The 26,279-nt window shown below is 31.7% G+C and overlaps 1 protein-coding gene across 1 annotated transcript in view; it reads left to right on the forward strand.

Annotated features, from left to right (window-relative positions):
- LOC145331199 (synaptogenesis protein syg-2-like) overlaps positions 1–26,279 on the forward strand; it is a 136,182-nt gene that overhangs the window by 37,999 nt on the left and 71,904 nt on the right. The window contains exon 2 of the mRNA XM_080175818.1: positions 4,414–4,484. Within this exon, the coding sequence (XP_080031944.1) occupies positions 4,414–4,484 (71 nt within the window). The remainder of the gene's footprint in view (positions 1–4,413; positions 4,485–26,279) is intronic.

The following is a 26,279-nucleotide window of genomic DNA, read 5'->3' on the forward strand; positions in this document are numbered from 1 at the left end:
TTGTCCAGTCATGCTTTTGTTTAAAATTGACTTTAAAAATCGTCGAAAATTTTTGTTTTTTGTGTGTCTATGTGTCATGTCTCTTTAACTAATTTTAATCAAATTTGTTATTTGAAACGTACTTGGTCAAAGTTAAGAAATTGCAAAACAAATAGTACATCATTCTATATTATAAAATAGTAAGGTTTTTTAGTCTGAAGCTAAAGATTTCGATTATTGCTGGTCCGAATAGGTTGTACTCTTCAGGGAAGCTTTATGAAGGTCTTCTGGTGGTTTTATGAGGCTAGGGGTGAAATAACTAGTTATTTAAAAGCTACTAAAGGTCTAACTTTTAAATATAATGCTATTTTAAAAATATCATTATAACTATAAACATTTTTTAAAACAATCTTAGCATTAAATTAAAACTTAATTTTCTGCAAAAGAAGCAAACGGCATGAAAAGCACATATTTAGATTATAAAATATTTATTTATCTTCCTATATTATCAAATTGATATTCAACAGGGAAGAGGGATATATGTTTCCCCCAAAGAAAAACTTTGGGTACCTCAATTAGATTTTGATTATTTGGTTCAATAAGTTGAGTGCCCAAACGTTTCAACCAATAGTTATACTCTACAAATAGTGAAATTTTGTCTATAATCATTGGGATTGCAAATCATTTGATCATTAAAAGTTCTACCTAAAAATTTTTAATTTATTGACAAAAGATACAGAATACCATACAGAAATTTATTTAGTCAATGAGGGATGCTCTTTATAGTGCCTATAAAAAATATTATACAAATGACCAATGATAGGCCAGTATAGATACTATATTACCTATGACAGGCCAGTGCACATTTTAATTGACCAATTGTACACCAGTATGACGTCATTTTCTATAAGAACTAAAAGCTTCTCAATGAGGACCAGTTTGATTGGTCCTCATTATTTTAACCCTTAGCTGCCAAATCTCCAGTGAGAGAGGGGACAATGGGCTGTTTATTACACTAGTCCTCAAAGATTTATAATAAATAACTGTTTCTTATTTATCTAAACATTCAACCACTCATAATAATCTACATCAGTGGTAATCTTGTGTACCATCATTGGGGATATTGTACATCCATTTATAGGCCATTGTCTTATCCCTTCAGATCCCTGTGCCTGATATTTATTTTCGTATTGAATTGCCTGGTTGCAACTTTTTAATCTTTGCACACACATAACTCTGTCAGGAATAACCTGGAGGACAGGTAAACAATAAAACAGTAAAAGGAAAAGCCTAATACAATTTTAGTACCTATATGAAGCTCCTCTAAAATACAGAACTTATTATTAGAATCTTAATCTACAGACAAAAAAACCTACTAATTATACGATACCAGCTGCTACGCCCCTAGAGGCCTCTAGTGGCACGTAATTTTTTAAAAATATATGTTAAGATCAGCTGTTTGCCAGAAAGTAATAACTTCATAATATTTGGATATTTCTCTTGGGAATGGTGGTGGTACCCTCACCCCTAATAGTTGTAAATCTGCCCAGGACCTATGAAAAGCTGTAATGGAATATGATATCGGTTAGCGGTTAGCGAGATCCTTCGGTACAGACAGAAGACCATTTACTTTTTATAAGGATGTATGCATTTAAATTTTAACAATGTCCCAATCCGTGTATTTCTGATGACAGGATGCTGATGTGTTGACTCAAACTTTTAAAGTTATGAAATTTCGGGCCCAAACTTTTATTTACTCTTCCTCTATTTTGTTTATGTAAAAACTAGAACATCCTAAAAAAAATGCATTTAAAGCAAATCTAAACATTGTAAAAGTTTCAAATTTATGTTTTTTACATCATTTCTGGATTATGTACATTTTTTCTAATTGTTTACATAAATTGTTTTTAATTTTTTCCTAAAGGGATGATGTCGGCAATTGGTAAAAGAGGAAGGTTAAGATACATGCAGGAGGGTGGACAATGGACTGTTTATTACACAGGTCCCTAAAGTTTTACAATATCGTTTTCGTTGGCTTTACTACATTGGGATCTTTTACTAAAATTTGATTGGTTGGTTTATTAAAATGCATGAATTTAATTGTCACTGTTATATTTATTGCATGCTTTTAGAATTATTTTAATAATCAAGCACTAAGTGCCCCACTAAATAGTCTTATATCCCTTTACATTACCCTGGAGAATATGCGTTATAATTAGTGTTTAAATATGACACCTCTGTTTTTAATAATAATTTGCTGGTACCCCTGTCATATTTATTGCATGCAAATGTGTGCTTGCATTAAGAGCATACCAAATCAAGTGTTTCTCAATTAAAGCTAGAATTACTTAGTTTTGGCACCTCAATTAATGCTGATGCGCAAATAACCTTTAACATAACCTGTTAAATTTACAGGAATCATATGAGTTCAGAGATCTAAAGGTATAAGACAATTGCCATAAATTGATGTACATCCCCAATGAGGATACACAAAATTTCCCCTTCTGTAGATTACAATTAGTGGTTGAAACGTTAGGACTCTCAGCATAATAAACATACCAATAAAATTTTAATAAAAGTTGTTATGCTAACGGATAAGAAAACGCTATTTTAAAAACTTTGGGGACTAGTGTAATAAACAGCACAATGTCCCCTCCATCCCTGCTTGAGACAGACACACACAAAGACAGACATGCATCCTATTATTCTCATGAGAATAAATACATACTAAACAAAAATAATATAGCAAAATTGTTCACATTACATGAACAACCTCTAAACTGAATATGGAAGGTGCCAAATACTAATTTTTGGTTATAAGATTTTGCATCCCATATTTATATGTTCAATACAAGGCTAGGTTAATGGATGATAAATTAATCTTCCTCGTATAGAATTTTCTAAAATTATGTATAGCTTCAAAATATTTGGTGAATGAATGAAATTAATTTCTTTAAACTATCTCTATAATACAGGCATCTAAAGGGATAATACAATGGTCGATAACTTGATGTACATCCCTATGATGATACACAATTTTACTCCTTCTGTAGATTAAAATTAGTGATTGAAACGTTTCAGCACACAACCTAATGAGCCAAACAATTAAACTTCACTCAAGTCCCTAAAGTTGTTAAGCTAAGAAATGGAAAAACGTTATCATAAAACTTTGAGGACTAGTATACTATAGTATGTTTTAAGTCCAATAAATAAAAGATATTTTGTTAAAAACTTTAATTACAGAATTATTTATATTAATTACTATTACAGCAAGATAATTTAAAGAAGATTTAGAAAAGAAATAGGAATAATTTGTTTTAAAAATTATAACTAATATAACAGTTAAAGGCAAAATAGTTTTATGTAGGTAATATAACTCAAATTTTTTTGGTTTATTCACACAAAGTGCCTTTTAGTCACTAATTAAACCTCCCTCCCTTATTTTTAAAATATATTGATAAAAAGGGGGGGGGGTGTTTTTTCCTATACCTAAGTAACACCTGCAGGGGCATTAATCCTGCAAGGCTAAACAGTACCAAATATAACCTAACCTCACATGAACTAAACAAAAAATCTCCACTCCCCTCCTTTAAAAAAAGAAGGGGTCTTTAGTGCTCAGCTAAGTACTTTGTGTGAAACCACATATTTTTTTTATAGAAAAATATGAATAACATGTTTTGCGTTGATAGCATAATTTGTTAATCAATAAACATTCAATTATAGCAGTTATTTTTATGGAAAACAAGAATAATTATTTTTTCCAGTAATTATGCCAATATGAAAAATCATCTATAGAATCGTATTACAGACAATTTTTCACGAAAATTTAAATCAATATCATAGTATGAAGACCCGGGGGTCGAAACTGGTCTAAATCTTATATTTTTTCAATTCAATTTCCCTGGAAAGCTGTCTATGGATATCTGTTATAAGTAAAGCAGCATGAAAAAATGGCAATCAACTGTTATCTTACTATGTTATAGGGACGAATAAACTATAAATATAGTAGTATAAAAAATGTTTTGATAATATATAAACTTAAATATAATATTTAAGTAATTACTGCCTATTATTCCACATCATAAAATGTTATATAGAGAAAAGTTCAAATATCAGAAAATTAATCTATTTTAAAATACTTTCTTATAGTTTTTCTTTATCTACTCAATCGATCAACTTACATATCTATTTATTTTTCTATATATTCATTTACTCATTCATCTATCTATCTATCTATATACCTATCTGACCATATATATATATCTATCTATCTATTTATTTAAATAAATAACCAACTATCTATCTAACTATCTACCTATTTAACTATCTATCTATGTATCTAACCTTATATCTATCTATCTAATTACATATCTATATATCTAACTATATATCTTACTAACTATCTAATTAACTAACTATTTTTATATGTTTCAGATGAGATAGACACCGAAGTATCCTTTGTTGAGGGGACAACATCCGAGCTTCCCTGTAATGTAACAGCTGAGGTCAGTATCAGGGATATTAGGGGATAAGACAATGGATGATATATTGATTTTTCTACATATATTCCCTGTTGAAATTAATTATTATGGAGTTGCCCTATTAATATCAAACTTTTCTACGAATATAAGATTGGATTACAAAAAAGGGGGGCGGGGGTGGAAGTGACACTTTTTGAAACCAAAACTAAAATTTAAAAAAGTGTCACTTCCGCCCCTTTCCCCTTAGTTGTTCTACCCAATTATAACCTTTACATATTTTTTTATTATTTTGTTTTACCTAAAATTGATTTTAATTCTGTATTGGTAAGTATCGCATTTTATAATTGACAGTTTTCCGCGTTTGGCTCCTTAGGGCTAACAAAACTAGCATTAATTCTATGATTATTCATTTTAATATAGGTAGAAAATTGTCTTTAATGCTATATATGATTTTTTAGGAAATATATGTATATATCCTGGAGATATTTTGTTTTAACTTCAATTTTAAAGTAAAGGTTTAACTCACTTTAATTTAATTTTCCTTCTTATCTTTCTACTTTTCAACCATTTTCCTAGGATCAATAGACAAATTAAATTTAGACTTTTTATGATTTGAAAGCAAAGATTAAAATCTTTATTCTGAATTGAATCTTCAAAATTAAGATATACATACATTAATATAACATACATTGTCTTATTCTTCAAGAAGTTTGTTAGTCAAAAATTAACTACTGTGCGCATTTGTTGTGTAATTCAATTCATTTATTTTGACACCAAACAAATGGGGAAAAATTCCAAAAGTTTATTAGTAAAGGTTATAAAACCCGCGACCGTGGCCTATCATGTAGCACATCCGCTCGTCGTCAGAAAAGTTATGGGTTCGAGTCTCGGCTCAATAACGCATCACAACTATAGATGTTAAAAATGGTTCCTATTGTTGCTATGCTAGATTAGCGTCATTAATAGTATGGGTAATGGCCCAAAAACAGGCGCAACTCATTAACATGCACTGTTATGACTTTTAGATATAAGTCGTGCAATCAAGAAGTTGGTTCTTTGTTGGGTGTTACCTTACTTACAAGATGGTGTTAAGTGTTAAGGACTATCGATGTAAAGAAAAACCGCGTTTGAAGGTTTGTAAAATCATCCAAAACCGCGTCATAGCTAGAGATGTTAAAATTATTTACTGGTGAATAAATCTATATTGTAGATATGTAACCATACAATTACCTGGATCCCTCTGTTGGGGACCTTTTTAGTCTGCTCTTGAATAAATTGCTTTTTGCTATTTTAAAGCAACTTATGTTAATATTCTCGACGCTATTGATTGATTTCAAAGACCCAATTTGCACAAGTCGACAGAGGGTCCTTGGGAAGGGGATATACAGTTATTGAACCCCTCCCCCTCTATTATTTTACTTTAATAACTGGTGTTTATTTTCTCTAAATTAACCCTATTATTTCCCCATAGTATTTCACACCCCTAGCCTAATTCAATTACTTGCTATTGTCTGAAAATACTCGTTTTGGGATGTTTTTGCCATTCTGCTGAAATTCTTTTTTTCCGGCAAATTTCATCAATTTTGATCAAGTTGTATTTTTGTTAATTTTTTTCTTTCCCTCAATAAAAACTATCAATAAATTATGTGTAACTTTTTTCCTCTAACTTTTTCAAAAGTCAAAGTACGTGCAGGTAAACAATGCATTGAGTCTTAATTGTGATAATCTTTGACTTTTGAAATAATTGAACCGGTACTAAGCCATACTGAAAAATCATTCATCATATCATATTATATCCAGTTTTCTATGATTATTAAAATGTATTAAATATCAAAACCAGTTTTGTTATCCCGTGCCTTCGGCATCTCGGGCCTAACAAAATTAGTTTATTTGTACATTTCTTTATCCGCGGAAAGCTGTTTATAAGACGATGCGGTAAATAATTATTCTTAGATGACATAAACTTAATCCGATTCTACAGAATTTTTTGTGCTGAATTAACAATTTGACTAAAAATGTCTAAACTCTTTTGGTTTAATTCATTAGAATAATTTGATTCTCTTTGAACAATACCTGCCACTAAACCCCGGTTTAAGTCTATTTTCCACTCATGTATCACAGCTGGGTAGTAGGCTCTTGCAGATAGAAATTATATTGTAATATAATGGTATTTATTAACTTTAGAAATTATTAATTTTGAGGTGGGGAATTTTAATGGAAGTAATTTATATGGAAAAAATGTTCTATGAATTTAAAGAACCATCCTAGTGTAAAAAGTAGAAAGATTATTGGTCTGTAACTTAAAATTTTAATAACTTCTGAACAGATTTAGGTCTCCATTTCAGAGACATAGGTTCCAGGATGGTTTAAGGCTATTTTATTTTATCACTTCTTTTACTACTCCTTCGATAACAGAGCTCCTAGATGCTTAGGGCGTAGCCGCTAGTATCTTACAAAGTAATAGAGTCCCTTTTCTCCCATAGAATTTTGATGGAAAGTGGAGGGGGCGGGAGTTATAAACCTTTCATGAACCTATAAGAAGCTTCACTGTAAAGGAGAACCATATTCAATTCAGTGTTAGATGAGAAACTTCGCTACACACACAGATATACATCCTGTTAATATAAAGTATATACAGTTTAGTCTTTTGTTAATGAAATTATCTTTCAAAATTTCAGATGGGTATCCTTAATAGCAGCCATACAATATATGTACACATAAGTGTATTTTTTCTCATAATTATATCAATATTTTAATTTCCAATGTCATTCTTTGTAATTTGTAGCCCATACGTAAGAAATATTGTTGGTTTTACTTAAAAACATAGAACTTACCATAATAATATTTTTTTGTTTATTTAAAGTATTAAATAAGTAGTTTTGACTTTTGAAAAGCGTTTAACAAATTAAAATATAAAAAATTTGTTTTATAAACCTTAATTTAAAAACAATACCTTGCAAAAAAAATATTCTTCTCAAAAAGTACGAAAAAATTCATTTTATTTTTAAAAATTTGTCATATTCTTTCGTGTGGGGAAATTAAATTTATGATTTATGTTGTATGTTTGCAAAAAAGCTGAATTTCATAAAAAAAATAACAAAGATGACAACATCCATAAATAACAAAGCTTAAAGAAATTATGGATGCTCAAATGAACAAAGTGAAGTATCAAGCAAATGTTAAGAAGTCTTTAAAAAAGAAAGAAGTACATAATAATGGAAGTTAATGTTAGAAAAACACGAAAACTTCATAACAAATATTTTTATGACTTTTTTGCATGGAGCACCGAACCACAGACAAAGTAAGATGTAAAAGGATGATCATTGGAAAGGGGTATATTCACAAAAAAACAGCAATCTATCTTTAAAAGCAGCAGAGAAAATAATCAAAATGAAGCTATGTGTCCTTTCATTCATAAAAACAAAAATTCATTGAACAATAAGAAAGATATATCTTGAGAAATCGTTTTAATTACATTACCTAATCATACCTAAAAATGAAAAATGCGGGTTTTTTAACAAGTTGTTTTTGGTCCAATTTTAGCTGAAGGGAAATTGCCAACTGTGCAAACTATACACTTTTTTCCTGGTTAAATTCTATTTACATATTTTGTAGAATACGTTTCCCAAAAATATTTATTTTGCGTTTTGATTCTGACTGTTGAAATATATATTCTGTAGTCGATTCGCCCCTAGCCTCTAGCTGAAATCTTAAGCTTCAGATAAAAAATATTACTGCTTCATATCATAGGTACTGAATCTCCCTACAACCCCTTTTTGAAAAATATAAAGTAGTGGGGGGGGGGGGTCTTTTCATTTGTTTATAACTTTTGGTAAGGTTAGGTTTAGATATATTGGGTACAGGGGAAGCGTGATATAGGCCCTGCAGGGGTTAGGCACTGAGAAAAAAACTACCTTATTTCCTATTACTGTAAGGGGCGGGGGGGGGGGGGGTAGTGCTCCATAGGATCTTTGTTGGAAATCACTTACTATTTTTATTTTATAATCGGATTTTCATGTTTATGGCATAATACTGAGACAAGAAACATACAATCAAATATTGCATTGGTTCTTTGGTTGTTTGGTACGATAGTATCACAGCTGAATTTTTATCCAAACTAGCTCAGTTCTTTATTGTAATACAACAGTAAAAAATATATTTTTGATTTTTTACAAGAATTTTACTTGGATTTCAAAATTTATGTAATTGGATTAAAATTTTAAACAGGAATTGTTATTTATCGCGTTAAATTATAGACAGCTTTCCGTGGATATGCAAATGTACAATTATAAGATTAATACAAGTTTTATGTGACCCAAGGGGCCGAAGGCCCGGGCTAACAAAACTGGTTTTAATTTTTTTATAACTTATATTAATTATCGTGGAAAATTGTTTGTAAAACGTTGCTATACATTATTTTTCAGTATGGCTGAGAACAGGAATTCTAATTTAGTGGATATTAAACAGTTTGGAAGCCATACTGGAAAGGTTTTTTTAACAAATCTTATTTTTTGCCTGTTGTATAGTCGGGTGCTTTCACTCACATCTATTATTGATCAGTAGAAAATTCCCATAATTTTTTGAGAGAAAAATATGTTTAGCCTCTGCAGGGGGCTCTAATCCTACGGGACTCTTCTAATATTTACTTAACCTAACCTAACTTTTATTAAGAAAACTTAAATTAGAGAGTTGCTTAAAAAATTTTAAAAACTCAATTTTTATTTACTTAAGCTTTTATTTAAAGTTAATCTGTGTATCAAATTTCTAAATTTTAATTTAATATGCATAAACTTATGATATAATCTTATATTAGCATTAAGTAACTTAATGCAAACTTATATTTTTTTTCGCTAAATTTAAAGTAATATTTACATGAGAGTACCTAATTTTTAAAATTGGCTTGCCTAATATCATTATTCATATTTTTTTTAGGGATCTAAAGGGATAAGACAATGGCCGATAAATTGATGATATACCCAAAATTACTCCTCTGGTGAAATCTTCTGGACACTCAATTTAATGAACCAACCAATCAAAAATCTATAAAAAGTCCTCAAAGTTGTTAACCCAACGTCATTAAAAATCTTTAGGGACTACTGTAATAAACAGCCAAATGACCCCTCCCTCTCTGATTTTTAAAAGCGAAGCTTTTCTATAATTAGGGTCAGTCCGTCCGTCCGTCCGTCACAGATAGCTTTTTTCGTTAATTTAGACATGTTAGAATTGTCCTATCGATTTCAAATTTTGCATGGTGATTCCTTTAGTAGTTAGGTACGATTTAGTAAGCGTAGCAACTCTATAATCATTACCAAAATATCCGTACGTCCATTTTAAACATGTTGATTTTTTTACTTTTTTAAATAGCTTTTTTCGTAAATTTAGGCATGTTAGAATTGTCCTATCGATTTTAAATTTTGCATGGTGATTCCTGTAATAGTTAGTTACGAGTTAGAAAGCGAAGCAACTCTATAATCACTACCAGAATGTCCGTACGTCCATTTTAAACATGTTGCTTTTTTTTACATTTTTAACAACAAATTTGTAAGTGACCTAATTATCTGATTGGTCGATTTTTGGTATACTAATTCCTGGGACAACAAAGTACAATATTATAAGCGAAGCAACTCTATAATCAAGTCCTAAAAATGTAAGTATGTCCATAATCATTATCCTGTATCAAGCAGTTTTTCAACAAATTTACTTACAATTTTGCTTTGACTCTTGCATTTGCATTCTGATTATTCAGTTCTGACATTATCATACATGCAGTAGTTGGGTTCTTGGAACCCAACTGGAACCCAACTTTTCTCCTCCTTATGAAGGGCCACCCTAGTAAAAGGAGGGGCCAACCTCCTCGCAAGGAGGGGCCAACCCCAAAAAGGAGGGGCCACCCCCTAAAAAAAGAGGGGCCATCCCCTAAAAAGGAGGGGCCACCCCCCTAAAATGAGGGCCCAACCTCTAAAAAAGAGGAGCAACCTCTTATTTTAGTTCTTTTTATGATTCCTAATTAAATAATCAGAATTATGTTCTATTTTAAGGTGTAATAACCCTGAAAACGAGGGGCCACCCCATTAAAAAGGAGGGGCCACCCCCCTAAAATGAGGGGCCAACCTCTAAAAAAGAGGAGCAACCTCTTATTTTAGTTCTTTATATTATGATTCTTTATTAAATAATCAGAATTATGTTCTATTTTGAGGTGTTTTAACCCTGAAAAGGTGGGGCCACTCCATTAAAAAGGAGGGGTCACCCCCCTAAAATGAGGGGCCAACCTCTAAAAAAGAGGAGCAACCTCTTATTTTAGTTCTTTATATTATAATTCTTTATTAAATAAATAACTAGCGGCTTTGCCCCTAGCCTCTAGGGGCTTTCCCCCAAGCAGTTAGATCAAACTAATTTTTCCTATTTTAGATTTAAAGGAAAGAAGTTGTATCAACTTTTTTTTTTATAGCTAGCCGGTTCTTTTAGTAAGTAGTAGATGTAAAATTTTTCATAGAATTCAAATATGCAATCGGTTTTTTTGTAGACCTCTTATTTTTTAAGTAATTTAAGTTTTTAAAAAAAATAATTAAGTCGGTTTTAAGGTACTAAAACGCAACAAAATAAAAGAAGAAAATGGTCAGTAAGAACAAAAATAGTAAGATCTTTAATTTGACACCTTACTTTTAAAATTCTGTTGAGTAATTATTGAAAAAATCTATTTTTTTAACCTCGGTATAATAAAAACTTTAGACCTAAATATTTTCTCAAACAGACATAAAAAACATGGGTTCATATATACCATTAGAATCAGAAAAATATTACGAATCCATTGTAAGCAAAATTGAAAAAAATTAAAAAATTAAAAAATTACAGAAATGGCCAATTATTTTTTTTGTTCAGACAACACTATTGTCTTCCCTTTTTTACCCCCTCTTTACCCCCTCTTTACCCCCTTCCCATTTTTATACTCAATTGAAGAATTAAGACGTTGCCTGTACAACATAATATGATATTTTCATATAATTCCTTTTATTGTAGTTTATATACTATATTGTAAACTTTTTTTTTCAATTTTGCTTACAATGGATTCGTAATATTTTTCTGATTCTAATGGTATATATGAACCCATATTTTTTTATTTGTGAAATAATAAAATTAAGTTCAAAGTTTTTATTCTCGTGGGTTTAAAAAAATCGATTTTTTCAATAATTACCTGACAGAATTGAAAAAGTAAGGTGTCAAATTAAAGATCTTACTATTTTTGTTCATAATGACCATTTTCTTTCTTTTTTTTGTTGCATTTTAGTACCTTAAAATCGACTTAATTTTTTTTTTTTTAAACTTAAATTACTTAAAAAATAAGAGGTCTACAAAAAAACCGATTGCATATCTGAATTCTATGAAAAATTTTACATCTACTACTTACTAAAAGAACCGGCTAGCTTTAAAGGGCGAATATAGGTTTGATATGATATGAGCTTATATCAAAGGTGCCATTGCATAGTTTTATAATATCTATGTTAAATTTAAAAATTCAAAAAAATCCTTAAGTAGATTTTACAATTTTCGTGTTTTCTTCAACATATAATAAATGAGATGGCCTACAAAATCGTTTATTTTAGCCCTTTACAAGACTTTTTTTGACTAGTTTTCTTAAGTTTAATTGATTATTTCATTGGCATGCATCTTAAATGATAATTAAAATGTTTATTTTATTTAATTATATAGTATTTTATTCAAATTTTAAATTGCGTCAAAAATTTTGCTTTATAGTCTATCATAAAGATAAATATTAAGTTTTTAAATTTATTTTGTCTACTAAGATTTTAGATTTATTCATGATGAATACAATTTATTTATATAAAAATATATAATATGTAAAATATATTTACCCTTTGTAGCCTGGGTAAAGACACAAACATGATGCAACTTTTAGCAAACAAACATAATATTTTAATTTTGAAATATCTTTTTAAAATTAGTTTTCAGCCCTCCCTTTTTCAATGTACTTTTACAAAATTATGTTATGAAAAATTTATTTGATCAAAAGTAAAAGTTGCAGCATCCTTTTTTTTCCCATTCCTTTCGTCTTCATTATGACTATGATTGAACAAAAGCTTTATAATACAACCTTCCGACGCAGCCTTGTGTGATGCAGGGATGTTTGGATTTCTTAGGGAACCACACAAGTTACGCGAAATGGCGTAATTATATCAACGAATCAGTTCGGTTTTAGGCTAGAAACGGACTTATACAGTTAAATATGTCAATGTCTTTAAGTTACTTATAATCTATATAATTGCACGCTTGAAATAAGCCCATATCATATCAAACCTATATTCGCCCTTTAAAAAAAATAGTTGATACACCTTCTTTAAAAAAAAAAATTTTTTTTTGGGGGGTGGAGTGGAGACTTTTTTTTGGGGGGGAGACTTTTTTTTGGGGGGGGGGGTAGTCGACCCCACTATTTTTTGGGGGGTTGGGGGTGTCCTACCCCCCAAGAAAATAGTTATAAACCTTCCCGGGACCTATGAGAAGCTACCCTGTAAAGGAATACCCGATCGGTTCAGCGGTTAGCGAGATCCTTCTCTACAAACAAACAGACAGACAGACATCGTTCTAATTTGTATTATAGATTAGAATTATGTTCTATTTTAAGGTGTTATAACCTTGAAAAGGAGGGGCCACCACATTAAAAAGGAGGGGCCAACCTCCAAAAAAGAGGAGCAACCTCTTTGATTTTAGTTCTCTATACTACACATTGCGATCTTTAGACAAAAGTAAACTTCAATATCTAGGCTTGTATTTGAAGAAATGATGTAATTTTTTTGCTTAAGCTCGGAAATAACTTAAATTTGCTTCTGTTAACTTCTAATGTGCATTTGGTAAGCACGTCTGGCTGTTTTGGAGGAGCGAAGCTACCCTATTTTTAAAAAATTGTTTCCCGCCGAAATTTCTTTTGCCTTGACACTTATAAGATTTTACACTTTATGAGAAAAAAGTTTATCTCAGATGATTGAGAACTGTCTAATTTGGCGAAAAAATGCAAAAATAATCGGCGGGAGCGGCGGTTCTGTCGCCGTTTCTTCACAATTCAATATTGTTCTCCACAAAAGCAACTACTGAGCTGAATTTTAGAGCTGTAACTCTTTTATGGGCTGAGATCATGCATGTTTTACTTTTGGTTTCAAAAAGTGGCACATCCGCCTACCCCCTTTTTTACAGATATAAACAACAATAACCTAATTTTCAAAAACAACTTTTGATTTTGTGTTATTACCTTTATTCAAAGTCTAGCTATCTTCATTTAAAGTTTGTATACAGAAATAAGAACTTGACTTTTTTCTCTCTTGTGTTTAACAAAAAAGCTAACTTTTAACAATTTATTTCTCTTGTGTTACACAAAAAAGCTAACTTTTTACGATTTTTTTTACATATTTCTTCATGAAGCTTCAATGGTTGCTAATATGAGTAAAAGGGGGACGTAACTGAAGCTTTTTTGATGCGGGGGGGGGGGGGGTTTCTCAGGAACCACTTGATGAACCGTGTAAATTTTTGGACTTAAGCTTTTATGGGTATGATCATCTTATGGTTTCAAAGTCTTCTTCTAGTTTTGTAGTTACCCCCCTGCCGCCAACCACTAGGCCTCCCGGGATCAAAAAAAACCATAAAAATGAACCTAACCTTTATTTTCTCAGAAACCATTTAATCAATAGAGATGATTTCTTAAACTTAAGCTTTTATGCTTATAAACTAACTTTTAGTATAGAAGTCACCCCACTTGCGCCAACCCCTTGCCCTCCGGGGCTCAAAAAACCCTAGAAATTGACCCAACCTTATTTTTCTCAGAAACCATTCGACTAATAGAGATGATTTCTTAAACTTAAGCTCTTATGGTTATAAACTAACTTCTAGTTTAAAAGTTACTCTCATGCCGCCAACCCCTAGCCCTAAGGGACTCAAAAAAACCCTAAAAATTAACCTAACCTTAATTTTCTATGAAACCATTCGACCAATAGAGATGATTTTATAAACTTAAGCTTTTATGGTTATAAACTAAATTTTGGTTTAGAAGTCACCCCTCTGCCGCCAACCCCTAGCCCTCTCGGGATAAAAAAAAACTATAAAATGAACCTAACCTTTATTTTCTCAGAAATCATTTGACCAATAGAGATGATTTCTTTAACTTAAGCTTTTATGGGTATAAACTAGCTTTTAGTCTAGAAGTCACCCCCCTGCCGCCAACCCCTAGCCCTCCGGGGCTCCAAAAAAACCCTAAAAATTAACCTAACCTTAATTTCTCAGAAACCATTTGATCAATAGAGATAAATTTTTATGTGTATAAACTACTTTGTTTGGCAGATATATGGTTATGAACTTAATTTTATTTATAAGTCACCCACCCCATAGCCACCCTTTGCTCAAAAACCCCCTAAAAAATATACTTTAGCTTAAATTTCTAGTAAATTTTTTTTAGTAGGCTTTCAGAGGAATAACCTAACCTCAGTTTTCTCAGGAACCGCATTATCAAATGCAGATATTTTGGACTTCAGCTGTTATGGGAAAAACAGTTGGGACTCTATACTTTGTTAATTAAAAATTTTGTTAAAGCAAAGCTTTTCTTTAATAAGGTTTGGTCTGTGAGGGTTAGCTTTTTTTCGTTAATTTAGACATATTATAATTGTCCTATTGATTTTAAACTTTGCATGATAATTTCTATAGCATTTAGGTACAATTTAAAAAACGTAGCTACTCTATAATCATTAACAGAAAGTCCAAATGTCCATTTAAAACATGCTGATTTTTAAAATTAAGGTTAGGTTATTTTTAGGGTTTTTTTTGAGCCCCGCAGGGCTAGGGGTTGGCAGCAGGGGGGTGACTTCTAAACTATAAGTTAGTTTATAAGCATAAAAGCTTAAGTTTACGAAATCATCTCTTTTGATCAAATAGTTTCTGAGAAAATTAAAGTTAGGTTCATTTTTAGGGTTTTTGAGCCCAGGAGGGCTAAGGGTTGGCGGCAGGGGGGTGACTTCTAAACTAAAAGTAAGTTTATAAGCATAAAAGCATAAGTTTAAGAAATCAACTCTATTGATCAAATGGTTTCTGAGAAAATGAAGTTCATTTGTAGGGTTATTTGAGCCCCGGAGGGCTAGGGGTTTGCGCAGGTGGGGTGACTTCTATACTAAAAGTTAGTTTATAAGCATAAAAGCTTAAGTTTAAGAAATCATCTCTATTGATTAAATGGTTTCTGAAAAAAATAAGGTTAGGTCAATTTTTAGGGTTTTTTGAGCCCCGGAGGGCTAGGGGTTGGCGCAGGTGGGGTGACTTCTATACTTAAAGTTAGGGATCATAGAAAGAAAACAAAGTCATTCCTAATTAGGACAGAAGTCACTGGAAATTGATCGAAGGAAGGCTACTTATGTTCTTCATCTAACAAAATCTAACTTAAGGGAGGTGACTTATGTCCTTTGTCTGACAAATTCTTACATTAGGAAGGCTGCTTATGTTCTTCATCTTGCAAAACTTAGCTTTTCTGTCCTTCACATAGCAAAACCTCACAAAACATAGCTTTTCTGTCCTTCACATAGCAAATTCTTGCAAAACATAGCAAATTCTTGCAAAACCTAGCTAATTCTTGCTAAACATAGCAAATTCTTGGAAAACTTAGCTTTTCTGTCCTTCACATAGCTAATTCTTGCAAAATATAGCAAATTCTTACAAAACATAGCAAATTCTTGCAAAGCATAGCAAATTCTTACAAAACATAGCAAATTCTTGCAAAACATAGCAAATTCTTGCAAAACATAGGAAATTCTTGGAAAACTTAGCTTTTCTGTCCTTCACATAGCAAATTCTTGCAAAACATAGCAAATTCTGGCAAAACATAGCAAATTCTGGCAAAACATAGCAAATTCTGGCAAAACATAGCAAATTCTTGCAAAACATAGCAAATTCTTGCAAAACATAGCAAATTCTTGCAAAACATAGCAAATTCTTGGAAAACTTAGCTTTTCTGTCCTTCAAATAGCTAATTCTTGCAAAACATAGCAAATTCTTGCAAAACATAGCAAATTCTTGGAAAACTTAGCTTTTCTGTCCTTCACATAGCTAATTCTTTCAAAACATAGCAAATTCTTACAAAACTTAGCAAATTCTTACAAAACATAACAAATTCTTACAGAACATAACAAATTCTTGCAATAAGAGTCCCAAACTAAAAAACAAATTTTCAGCCCGATCCGACCACCGGTTCTTGAGATACGGTGACCTGGTGTGAGTGTCCTTGGTACGGAATGGTAACATTTGGGAAATGGTTCGAATCCTTAGTAAATTAGACCTGGTGTCCTCTCAGTAGGTATGCTTGGTGTCACCTGGGTATTTTTTCTTAAAAAATTTGACAAAGTATGAAAACATAGCAAATTTTTACAAAAAATAGCAAATTCTTGCAAAACATAGCAAATTCTTGCAAAACTTAGCAAATTCTTGGTTAACTTAGCTTTTCTGTCCTTCACATAGCTAATTCTTGCAAAACATAGCAAATTCTTACAAAACATTGCAAATTCTTACAAAACATAGCCAATTCTTGTAAAACATAGCAAATTCTTACAAAACATAGCAAATTCTTACAAAACATAGCAAGTTCTTGCAAAACATAGCAAATTCTTACAAAACATAGCTAATTCTTGCAAAACATAGCAAATTCTTACAAAACATAGCAAATTCTTGCAAAACATAGCAAATTCTTACAAAACATAGCAAATTCTTGGAAAACTTAGCTTTTCTGTCCTTCACATAGCTAATTCTTGCAAAACATAGCAAATTCTTACAAAACATAGCAAATTCTTGCAAAACATAGCAAATTCTTACAAAACATAGGGTAAGGGGGGGGAAGTTTTGGTAAGGGGCTATTCTCGGTAATTTCGACCTACCTTCATTAAATGACCTTTTTCTCCATGTTCCTTTCAAATGACAGAAAAAAACATAAAAGCAAATTTGTTCCTTATTAAATTGCCTACAAAAAAGTATAATATGAATTTTTTTGTGAGATGAATATTAAGGGTACTTATTGGGTCTCAAAGTCGGACAAAATTTTTTTTTTTTCCAAAATTTTTTTAGTAGGTGTGTAAAGATCGACCTACACAAAAATTGGTAAGACCTAGAGCTGATCTGAAAAACTTTTTGAACTAGAAATTGCCCGCTTTTTCCAAATCCGTTGAGAGCTTTAAAATCGGGTTAATATTTTTTTCAAAAATGACCAAAGTTGGCGCCGGGGGAAAAATCGGTAATTTCAAAAGAAATTAAAATTCAACTTTTAAGGTCATGTTTTCATGTTTTCTTTTGTCAAATCTATTATCTATAATACAAAGTAGAACGATGTCTGTCTGTCCGTCTGACCGTCTGTCAGTCTGTCTGTCTGTCTGTCCCTTAAGATCTCGGTAACCACTGAACCGATCGGATTCTACTCTTCAGGGTATCTACCTATTGGTCCTGTGGTGGTTTTAAGCTATTTTCTCGGGGGGTGGGACACCCCCAACCCCCCCAAAAACCAAAAAATTTCCCCCCATTTTTTTTTTTTTTTTTTTTTTTTTGAAGGAGTTTCCATGGTCCTTTATGGTCTCTCGCAATAATTTTTTTTTATCACCTCTTGGGCAAAGCCCCTAGAGGCTAGGGGCGAAGCCGCTAGTTCCATATAAACTGTTAAAGAATTAGGCCTAAAAATGAATAGAACAGATAAAAAACAAAAAAAAAATTAATTTTATTTTTTTAATCAAAATTTTGCGAGGAAAAAATCAAAATTTCTGGTCCTCAAATTCAATTTTTGAGGTCAATTTTTAATCAATTTTCATGTTTTTTGGGCTAAATCTATAGTTCAATGTGAGCTTTTTTATGATCAGGCCTAAAAAGTAATAAAATACGTTTTTTTCTTATATTAATTTTAAGTTTTTTTTAAAAAAATTTTCGAAAAAAAAAAACGAAAATTCGCGTCTTTCAAAAAAATTCATTTTTAACATAGAAGGAATAGTCCGATCATTATGAAACTTTTTGTGGATAATCCCTATAACCTATATTAATTATGATTATTTATGTTCGACTGGCCGTTTGGCCGTTTTTCATCGATTTTTTTTAGGTTGAAAAAAATTACCGATATTTCCCCCGGTGGTGGGGAAATATCGGTAACTTTTTTGCGGTCAATTTCGGCCAACTTCTAAAAGTCCTAGGATAATGTCCTTTTAGGACCTGATAGTCCTTTCCGTAAGCTTTCTACTGGTCTTGGTTTCATTTGAAAATATTAATATTTACCCCATTTTTTTTTCAAAAAAACCGGAAAAAAACCGAAATTTTCCCCCCCTTACCCTAGCAAGTTCTTGCAAAACATAGCAAATTCTTACAAAACATAGCAAATTCTTGTAAAACATAGCAAATCCTTACAAAACATAGCAAATTCTTACAAAACGTAGTAAATTCTTGCAAAACATAGCAAATTCTTGCAATAAGAGTCCCAAACTCAAAAATGAATTTTCAGCGCGATTCGACCACCGGTTCTTGAGATACGGTGACCTGGTGTCCTTGGTACCAAAGGTAAGATTTGGGAAATGGTTCAAATCCTTAGTAAAGTCCAAAAATATTTTCACACTTTGTCAAATTTTTTAAGAAAAAATACCCAGGTGACACCAAGCGTACCTACTGAGAGGACACCAGGTCAAAAATATTCTAAGGGTCAAAATTTTTTTGGACTTAGCCAAATTTACTAAGGATTCAAACCATTTCCCAAATGTTACCATTCAGTACAAAGGACACCAGGTCACCATATCTCAAGAACCGGTGGTCGGATTGCGCTGTTTTGTTTTTGTTTTTGAGTTTGGGACTCTTAATGCAAGAATTTGTTATGATTTGTAAGAATTTGCTATGTTTTGTAAGAATTTGCTATGTTTTGCAAGAATTTGCTATGTTTTGTAAGAATTTGCTATGTTTTGCAAGAATTAGCTATGTGAAGGACAGAAAAGCTAAGTTTTGTAAGAATTTGCTATGTTTTGCAAGAACTTGCTATGTTTTGCAAGAATTTGCTATGTTTTGTAAGAATTTGCTATGTTTTGCAAGAATTAGCTATGTGAAGGACAGAAAAGCTAAGTTTTCCAAGAATTTGCTTTGTTTTGCAAGAATTTGCTATGTTTTGCAAGAATTTGCTATGTTTTGTAAGAATTTGCTATGTTTTGCAAGAATTTGCTATGTTTTGTAAGAATTTGCTATGTTTTGCAAGAATTAGCTATGTGAAGGACAGAAAAGTTAAGTTTTGTAAGAATTTGCTATGTTTTGCAAGAACTTGCTATGTTTTGCAAGAATTTGCTATGTTTTGTAAGAATTTGCTATGTTTTGCAAGAATTAGCTATGTGAAGGACAGAAAAGCTAAGTTTTCCAAGAATTTGCTATGTTTTGCAAGAATTTGCTATGTTTTGCAAGAATTTGCTATGTTTTGTAAAAATTTGCTATGTTTTGCAAGAATTAGCTATGTGAACGACAGAAAAGCTAAGTTTTCCAAGAATTTGCTATGTTTTGTAAGAATTTGCTATGTTTTGCAAGAATTTGCTATGTTTTGTAAGAATTTGCTATGTTTTGCAAGAATTTGCTATGTTTTGTAAGAATTTGCTATGTTTTGTAAGAATTTGCTATGTTTTGCAAGAATTAGCTATGTGAAGGACAGAAAAGCTAAGTTTTCCAAGAATTTGCTATGTTTTGCAAGAATTTGCTATGTTTTGCAAGAATTTGCTATGTTTTGCAAGAATTTGCTATGTTTTGCAAGAATTTGCTAAGTTTTCTAAGAATTTGCTATGTTTTGTAAGAATTTGCTATGTTTTGCAAGAATTTGCTATGTTTTGTAAGAATTTGCAATAATTTGCAAGAATTTGCTATGTTTTGTAAGAATTTGCTATGTTTTGCAAGAATTTGCTATGTGAAGGACAGAAAAGCTAAGTTTTTCAATAATTTGCTATGTGATGGACCAAAAACCAATTTTATGCAATATTTTGCTATGTGAAGGATCAAAAAGATAAGTTTTGTGAGGTGAAGGGAGGCTACTTATGTCCTCAATCTTGCAAAATCTTTGTTAAGGTAGGCATGTTATGCCCTTCATCTAACAAATTCTCACTTAAGGAAGGCTACTTATGTCCTTCCTAGGAAGGTGACTTCTGTCCTAATTTAGGAATGACTTTGTTTTCTTTCCATGATCCAAAGTTAGTTTAAAAGCATAAAAGCTTAAGTTTAAGAAATCATCTCTATTGATTAAATGGTTTCTGAGAAAATAAAGGTTAGGTTCATTTTTATGGGTTTTTTTTTGATCCCAGGAGGCCTAGTGGTTGGCGGCAGGGGGGTAACTACAAAACTAGAAGTTAGTTTATAAGCGTAAAAGCTTAAGTATAAGAAATCATCTCTATTGGTCAAATGGTTTCTGAGAAAATAAAGGTTAGGTTCATTTTTAGGGGTTTTTGGAGCCCCAAAGGGCTAGGGGTTGGCGGCAGGGGGGTGACTTCTAAACCAAAATTTAGTTCATTAGCATTATAGATTAAGTTTAAGCAATTATCTCTATTGATCAATGGTTTCTGAGAAAATTAAGGTTAGGTTCATTTTTAGGTTTTTTTTTTAGCCCTGGAGGGCTAGGTGTTGGCGGCAGGGGAGTAGCTTCTAAACTAGAAGTTAGTTTATAACCATAAAAGCTTAAGTTTAAGAAATCATCTCTATTGGTCAAATGGTTTCTGAGAAAATAAAGGTTAGGTTCATTTTTAGTTTTTTTTGGAGCCCCGGAGGGCTAGGGGTTGGCAGCAGGGGGGTGACTTCTAAACTAGAAGTTAGTTTATAACCATAAAAGCTTAAGTTTAAGAAATCATCTCTATTGGTCAAATGGTTTCTGAGAAAATAAAGGTTAGGTTCATTTTTAGGGTTTTTTGGAGCCCCGGAGGACTAGTGGTTGGCGGCTGGGGGGTGACTTCTAGGCTAAAAGCTAGATTATAACCATAAAAACTTAAGTTAAAGTAATCATCTCTTTTGGTCAAATGGTTTCTGAGAAAATTAAGGATAGGTCCATTTTAGGGTTTTTTGGAGCCAGGGAGGGCTAGGGGTTGGCGGCATGGGAGTAACTTTTAAAATAGAAGTTAGTTTATAACCATAAAAGCTTAAGTTTAAGAAATCATCCCTTTTGGTCAAATGGTTTCTGAGAAAATTAAGGTTAGGTTCATTTTTAGGGGGTTTTTAAGCCCTTGGGGGCTAGGGGGTGGGGGTAGGAGGTTGACTTTGAAACCATAAGATGTTCATACCCATAAAAGCTTAAGTCCAAAAAATTTACACGGTTCATCAAGTGGTTCCTGAGAAACCCCCCCCCCCCCCCTGCATCAAAAAAGCTTCAGTTACGTCCCCCTTTAATATTCATTATACAAAAATATTTCTTAAAGTCTAAAAAATAACTACCTAAGTAATAATAAGTAAAAAATATCAATCATTTTAATTAACCAATCAAATTGATCAAAATTAGTTTTTAAAAAAAATTGTAAATATTTCTTTTTCACAAAAAACTATAAAATTGCTTTAAGATTGTTAAGAAGGGGTTCTTTGACTGTCTTCAGCATAATATCTAATTCTAATAAAAATTAATTACCATTGTATTAGTGTTACTATGGCGCGAAGCGCCAAAAATGGTTTACAGTGATTTTTTGGCGCGTAGCGCCAAAAAATTTTTTTAACACCTAAATGCAGACCTATAAGAGGATATTTTTCTATAAGGAGGAGAGGGGCCACCTAGTGGAACTGAGGAGCTGAAAAGTACTGCATGTATGGACATTATACAAGTGTTAATGTCCGTTTGTCCTACCGTTTCAAAGCTTCGCTTTTATGGATGTTGTCATCCTTGTTTATTTATACTTTCTAATTCTAATTTCATTATAATTATGAACATTTTAAACAATGAATATCAATACATAAATGTACATTTTTAATCATTCAATTTCATATAAACTTTTAAAAAATTATTTTGTTAAAAAAAATTATATAAAAAACGAATAACAAATAAAAGTATCTTTACGTACTGAGATTAAAAATAAACAGTCAATTTGTTATATATTGCTTATTTATATAAACTTATTTTTGATATAAATAATTATTGCAAAAACCAATTATAAAAGTTTATTTATTAATATTTATAATAATTGGTTAAAAAAGAAATTTTTCTTTACTTTTCAAGAAAAGCTTTAAAATTAAATTTAATTATCTGTTCAGCTGTATAGACCGTTTAAGAATTAAGCTTTTTTATATGTTACTATCGTTCTATTGATTACTAAGCCGATTTGGTTCGTATCCATAAGCTTAATTGTTTCAACGTCCTAAAATTGGTTTAGATTTGCTTCTGTCATGGAAATGTCCAATGTAATAGTCATTTATCGCATCGGATTAAAGACAGCTTTCCGTGGATATTGAAATGTAAAATTATAATATTAAAACCAGTTTTGTTAAACCCGAGGGACCGAAGGCCCGGGCTAACAAAAAGTTATTAACTTTATAATTTTTATTTTAATGTTCGTGGAAAATTGTATGTATTTCGATATGATACGAACATGATTTTTCAGTATAGCTAGAACCGGTATATTAAGCAGTATCGAAGCGATAATGGAAACGATTTTTCTACGCCGTTTTTTATGATGTAAAATATACAACATATAATTTTCTAACATGTCAATCAAATAGTCAAATTTTATGAAAAATATAGTGATATACTTTCTAAACGTTTAGACTATACAAGAAAATCTACCAAAATTTTTGGTCAAATATGTACAACATTCATTAAATAGTCACAATGATAAGTGTTTATTTTTGGCAGTTAATAAAAGTTTAGTCCTTCACATATTCTTTTCTTTAACCAGTGAAAATATCAGAGGTAAAACCCTTGTTTCTTTAAAAGAATATTATTTTTTGCTGTCATAAACATTATAAATTAAATTGACTAAATCCTAGCTTGTAAAGTCTGATTTGCCTTAATAGTTAACTAGAGGTTAGCTGCGCCCCAAGTTCCTAGGGGCTTTTAAGAGTGTAGAAAACTAGCTTAAAACCACCTCAAGACTCTAAATTACAAAATTAGTAGTTAATGAGATCTTAAAGGACAAGCCAAAAACCTTACTTCTGGACATAATATGATAGTACACCAAGCACAAATACTGTAAACAAATGTAGGTTTGTCAAATACTATTGTCTTATTGCATAATTCGACACAATACTTGCAATTTAAGCGTGTGCAATTTACACGGTGTTTTTGCACAAAAATAAGGTATACCAATAAAATTTTTATGTTTAGCCGAAATATGTCAAAACCTACTGCTGCTCTGTCAACTGTGTGACGGTAGTAAAAAAGAAAATGAAGGAATGACTTGTCTGATAAGGAACAGGATGTGTTAATGTCTGTGTGTTTTCATCTGGTGGATTTCAGGAACCGCTTATATTTTATGGTTCTCCTTACAGTTCATGAAGCTTCTTATAGGTCCAGCGAACTATTTTAGGTGTCAAATTTTGATATTTTTGTGTGATAACCTGCAAATTCAAGGCCTCCATCTTCGCACATTGCAAATCCTTTTGTGAAATTTGCACTGTGTTAATATCAAACCGCGAAAAAAAAATTTGGGAAATATTAGTAGAACAGGACTGATAATTCAAAATTTGATTTAAGTGTTGACACCTATTCTCCAAGCGTCAATGATCTTTATTCTTTAAAATTCAATCTACACTTAGTCTCTCAAACCTCCTACACAAATTTTTGCTTGTGCTGTTTTATGTCCTGAAAAATTCACATCAACGGAAATACACCTTTTTTGCAAAACCCTTTGCTGACGATTACTGAACAGAGTGATTGTAAAGAAAATTGCATTTTAGATCAAAAAAACCTAAGGGTTTATTATGTCATAGGAGTTTGGGTTATAAATTCAGAAGCGCAGCTTCTTTATCATAAAGTCTGTCTGTCTATACGTCATCATTCGCGAATTTATTATTTTGATTTTACAAATAACTACAAAGTTCATTACCCCCTGAAGAAACAATTGCTTTATTTTGAAATGGGGTTAAGCAAACTTACATGTATAGTTGCTTTAAAACAAAATCTAACTTGGTATGCCTAGAAAGTTGGGTAAATACAGCCTTTGCATTTTAACTTTTGTTTTTGATAACAATTATAAAGTAACCTACCCCTGGGAGGGAGGGCACATTGGGCTGTTTATTACACTAGTCCCCAAAGTTTTATAATGGTTGGCTTAACAACTTTGGGGACTTTAATTGAATTTTGATTGGTTGGTTATTTGAGTATTTGATTGGATTGTACAAATTACTAGTGTCCAAACTTTTCAACAAATAATATAAAGGACGTTTTTGAAAATTTGGGAAGTACAACAATGTTATCGTCTATTGTCTAACCCCAAGATACTTTTATTTCCTAAATTTAAAAAGAGTGAACCATTTATTTTCCATAACCATTTCACTGCCTAAAAATGGCTGGCTTAATTGTTCCAAAGAAACCGAGTGGAAGTAAGCGAAGTGTCAAGGCATAAATAGCTGTTTCTGAGATCTTAAAACACAATAATATCATCACATATGACCAGGCTTAACTAAGTATAAGTTTAACTGTTATGTTATGCTTTTAAAAATCCTCGAAAATGTATTTTGATTTTATTTTTTTTTGCTTATGCTGATACTATCATGATATCACGTATGGGAAAAGTAGTTGGATTTTCAGGGATGAAGGATAATCGGTTTGGGATGATTTTTTAATAAAAATTATAAATAAAACTATTTTTACCATTATCTTTCTATAATACAAAGTAGAACGATGTCTGTCTGTCTGTTTGTGTGTTTGTAACGAAGGATATCGCTAACCGCTGAACCGATCGGGTTCTCCTAAACAGGGTAGCTTCTCATAGGTCCCGGGAAGGTTTATAACTATTTTTGGGGAGGCTACCACCACCCTCCCAAGATAAATCGTCCCTAGGAAAAAATTACCCCCCCCCCAAAAAAATTTTTAAACTAAAATTTAAAATGGGGGAGGACACACACACCCCCCCCCCCACAAAAAAAATGTTTTTCACTTTTTCTTTTAAAATCTAAAATAATAGATTGGTTTATCAAATTCGACTCTCCCCTCCTCAAGTACCCCTAGAGGCCTCTAGTAGCGTAGCCGCTAGTATTATATTCATTAGTTGCTTATAGCATCTAGGAGCTATATATTCAAATAAAATTCAATACCCTAAAACTACTCTAAGAGTAAGACCTATGTAAACCTTCCCTAATATGGATATCTCAATTAGCTCAGTAGTTATCGAGATCTTAATCTTCGGATAAAAAAAAAACCTTGTAACTTTATATAATAGGATTAATGTATTTGCTTGATATCGCAATTAAACCGATTAAGTTCTCCATTTTAGGGCAGCTTTACATAGGTCCCTGGATGGTTTTAGACTATATTACTGCTTTCTCTACCCCTTCAAATTCAATTACCATGATAATAATGGCTGATAAACTGATGTGCATCCCTAATGATTATGCACAAAATTATCCCTTAAGTAGATAAAAATTAATGGTTGAAACGTTTGAACACTCAACTTAATGATTTAACCAATCAAATTCACTGAAGTCCCCAATGTTGTTAAGCCAACGAATAAGAAAAAGTTTTTTTATAATACTTTGGGGACTAGTGTAATAACAGCCCATTGTCCCCTCTCTCTGATGATAATTGGGGGAAGTTTTAAATATCTGATATTGTCCTATCCGTGTTTTCCCTGTTAAACGTGGAAGTTCTTGTTAGTTTACTTGTCGCCTGTATCA

This window comes from Acartia tonsa, chromosome 11 (assembly GCF_053477335.1).
Source record: "Acartia tonsa isolate MP-2025a chromosome 11, ASM5347733v1, whole genome shotgun sequence".
NCBI classification, from domain to species: Eukaryota; Metazoa; Arthropoda; class Copepoda; order Calanoida; family Acartiidae; genus Acartia; species Acartia tonsa.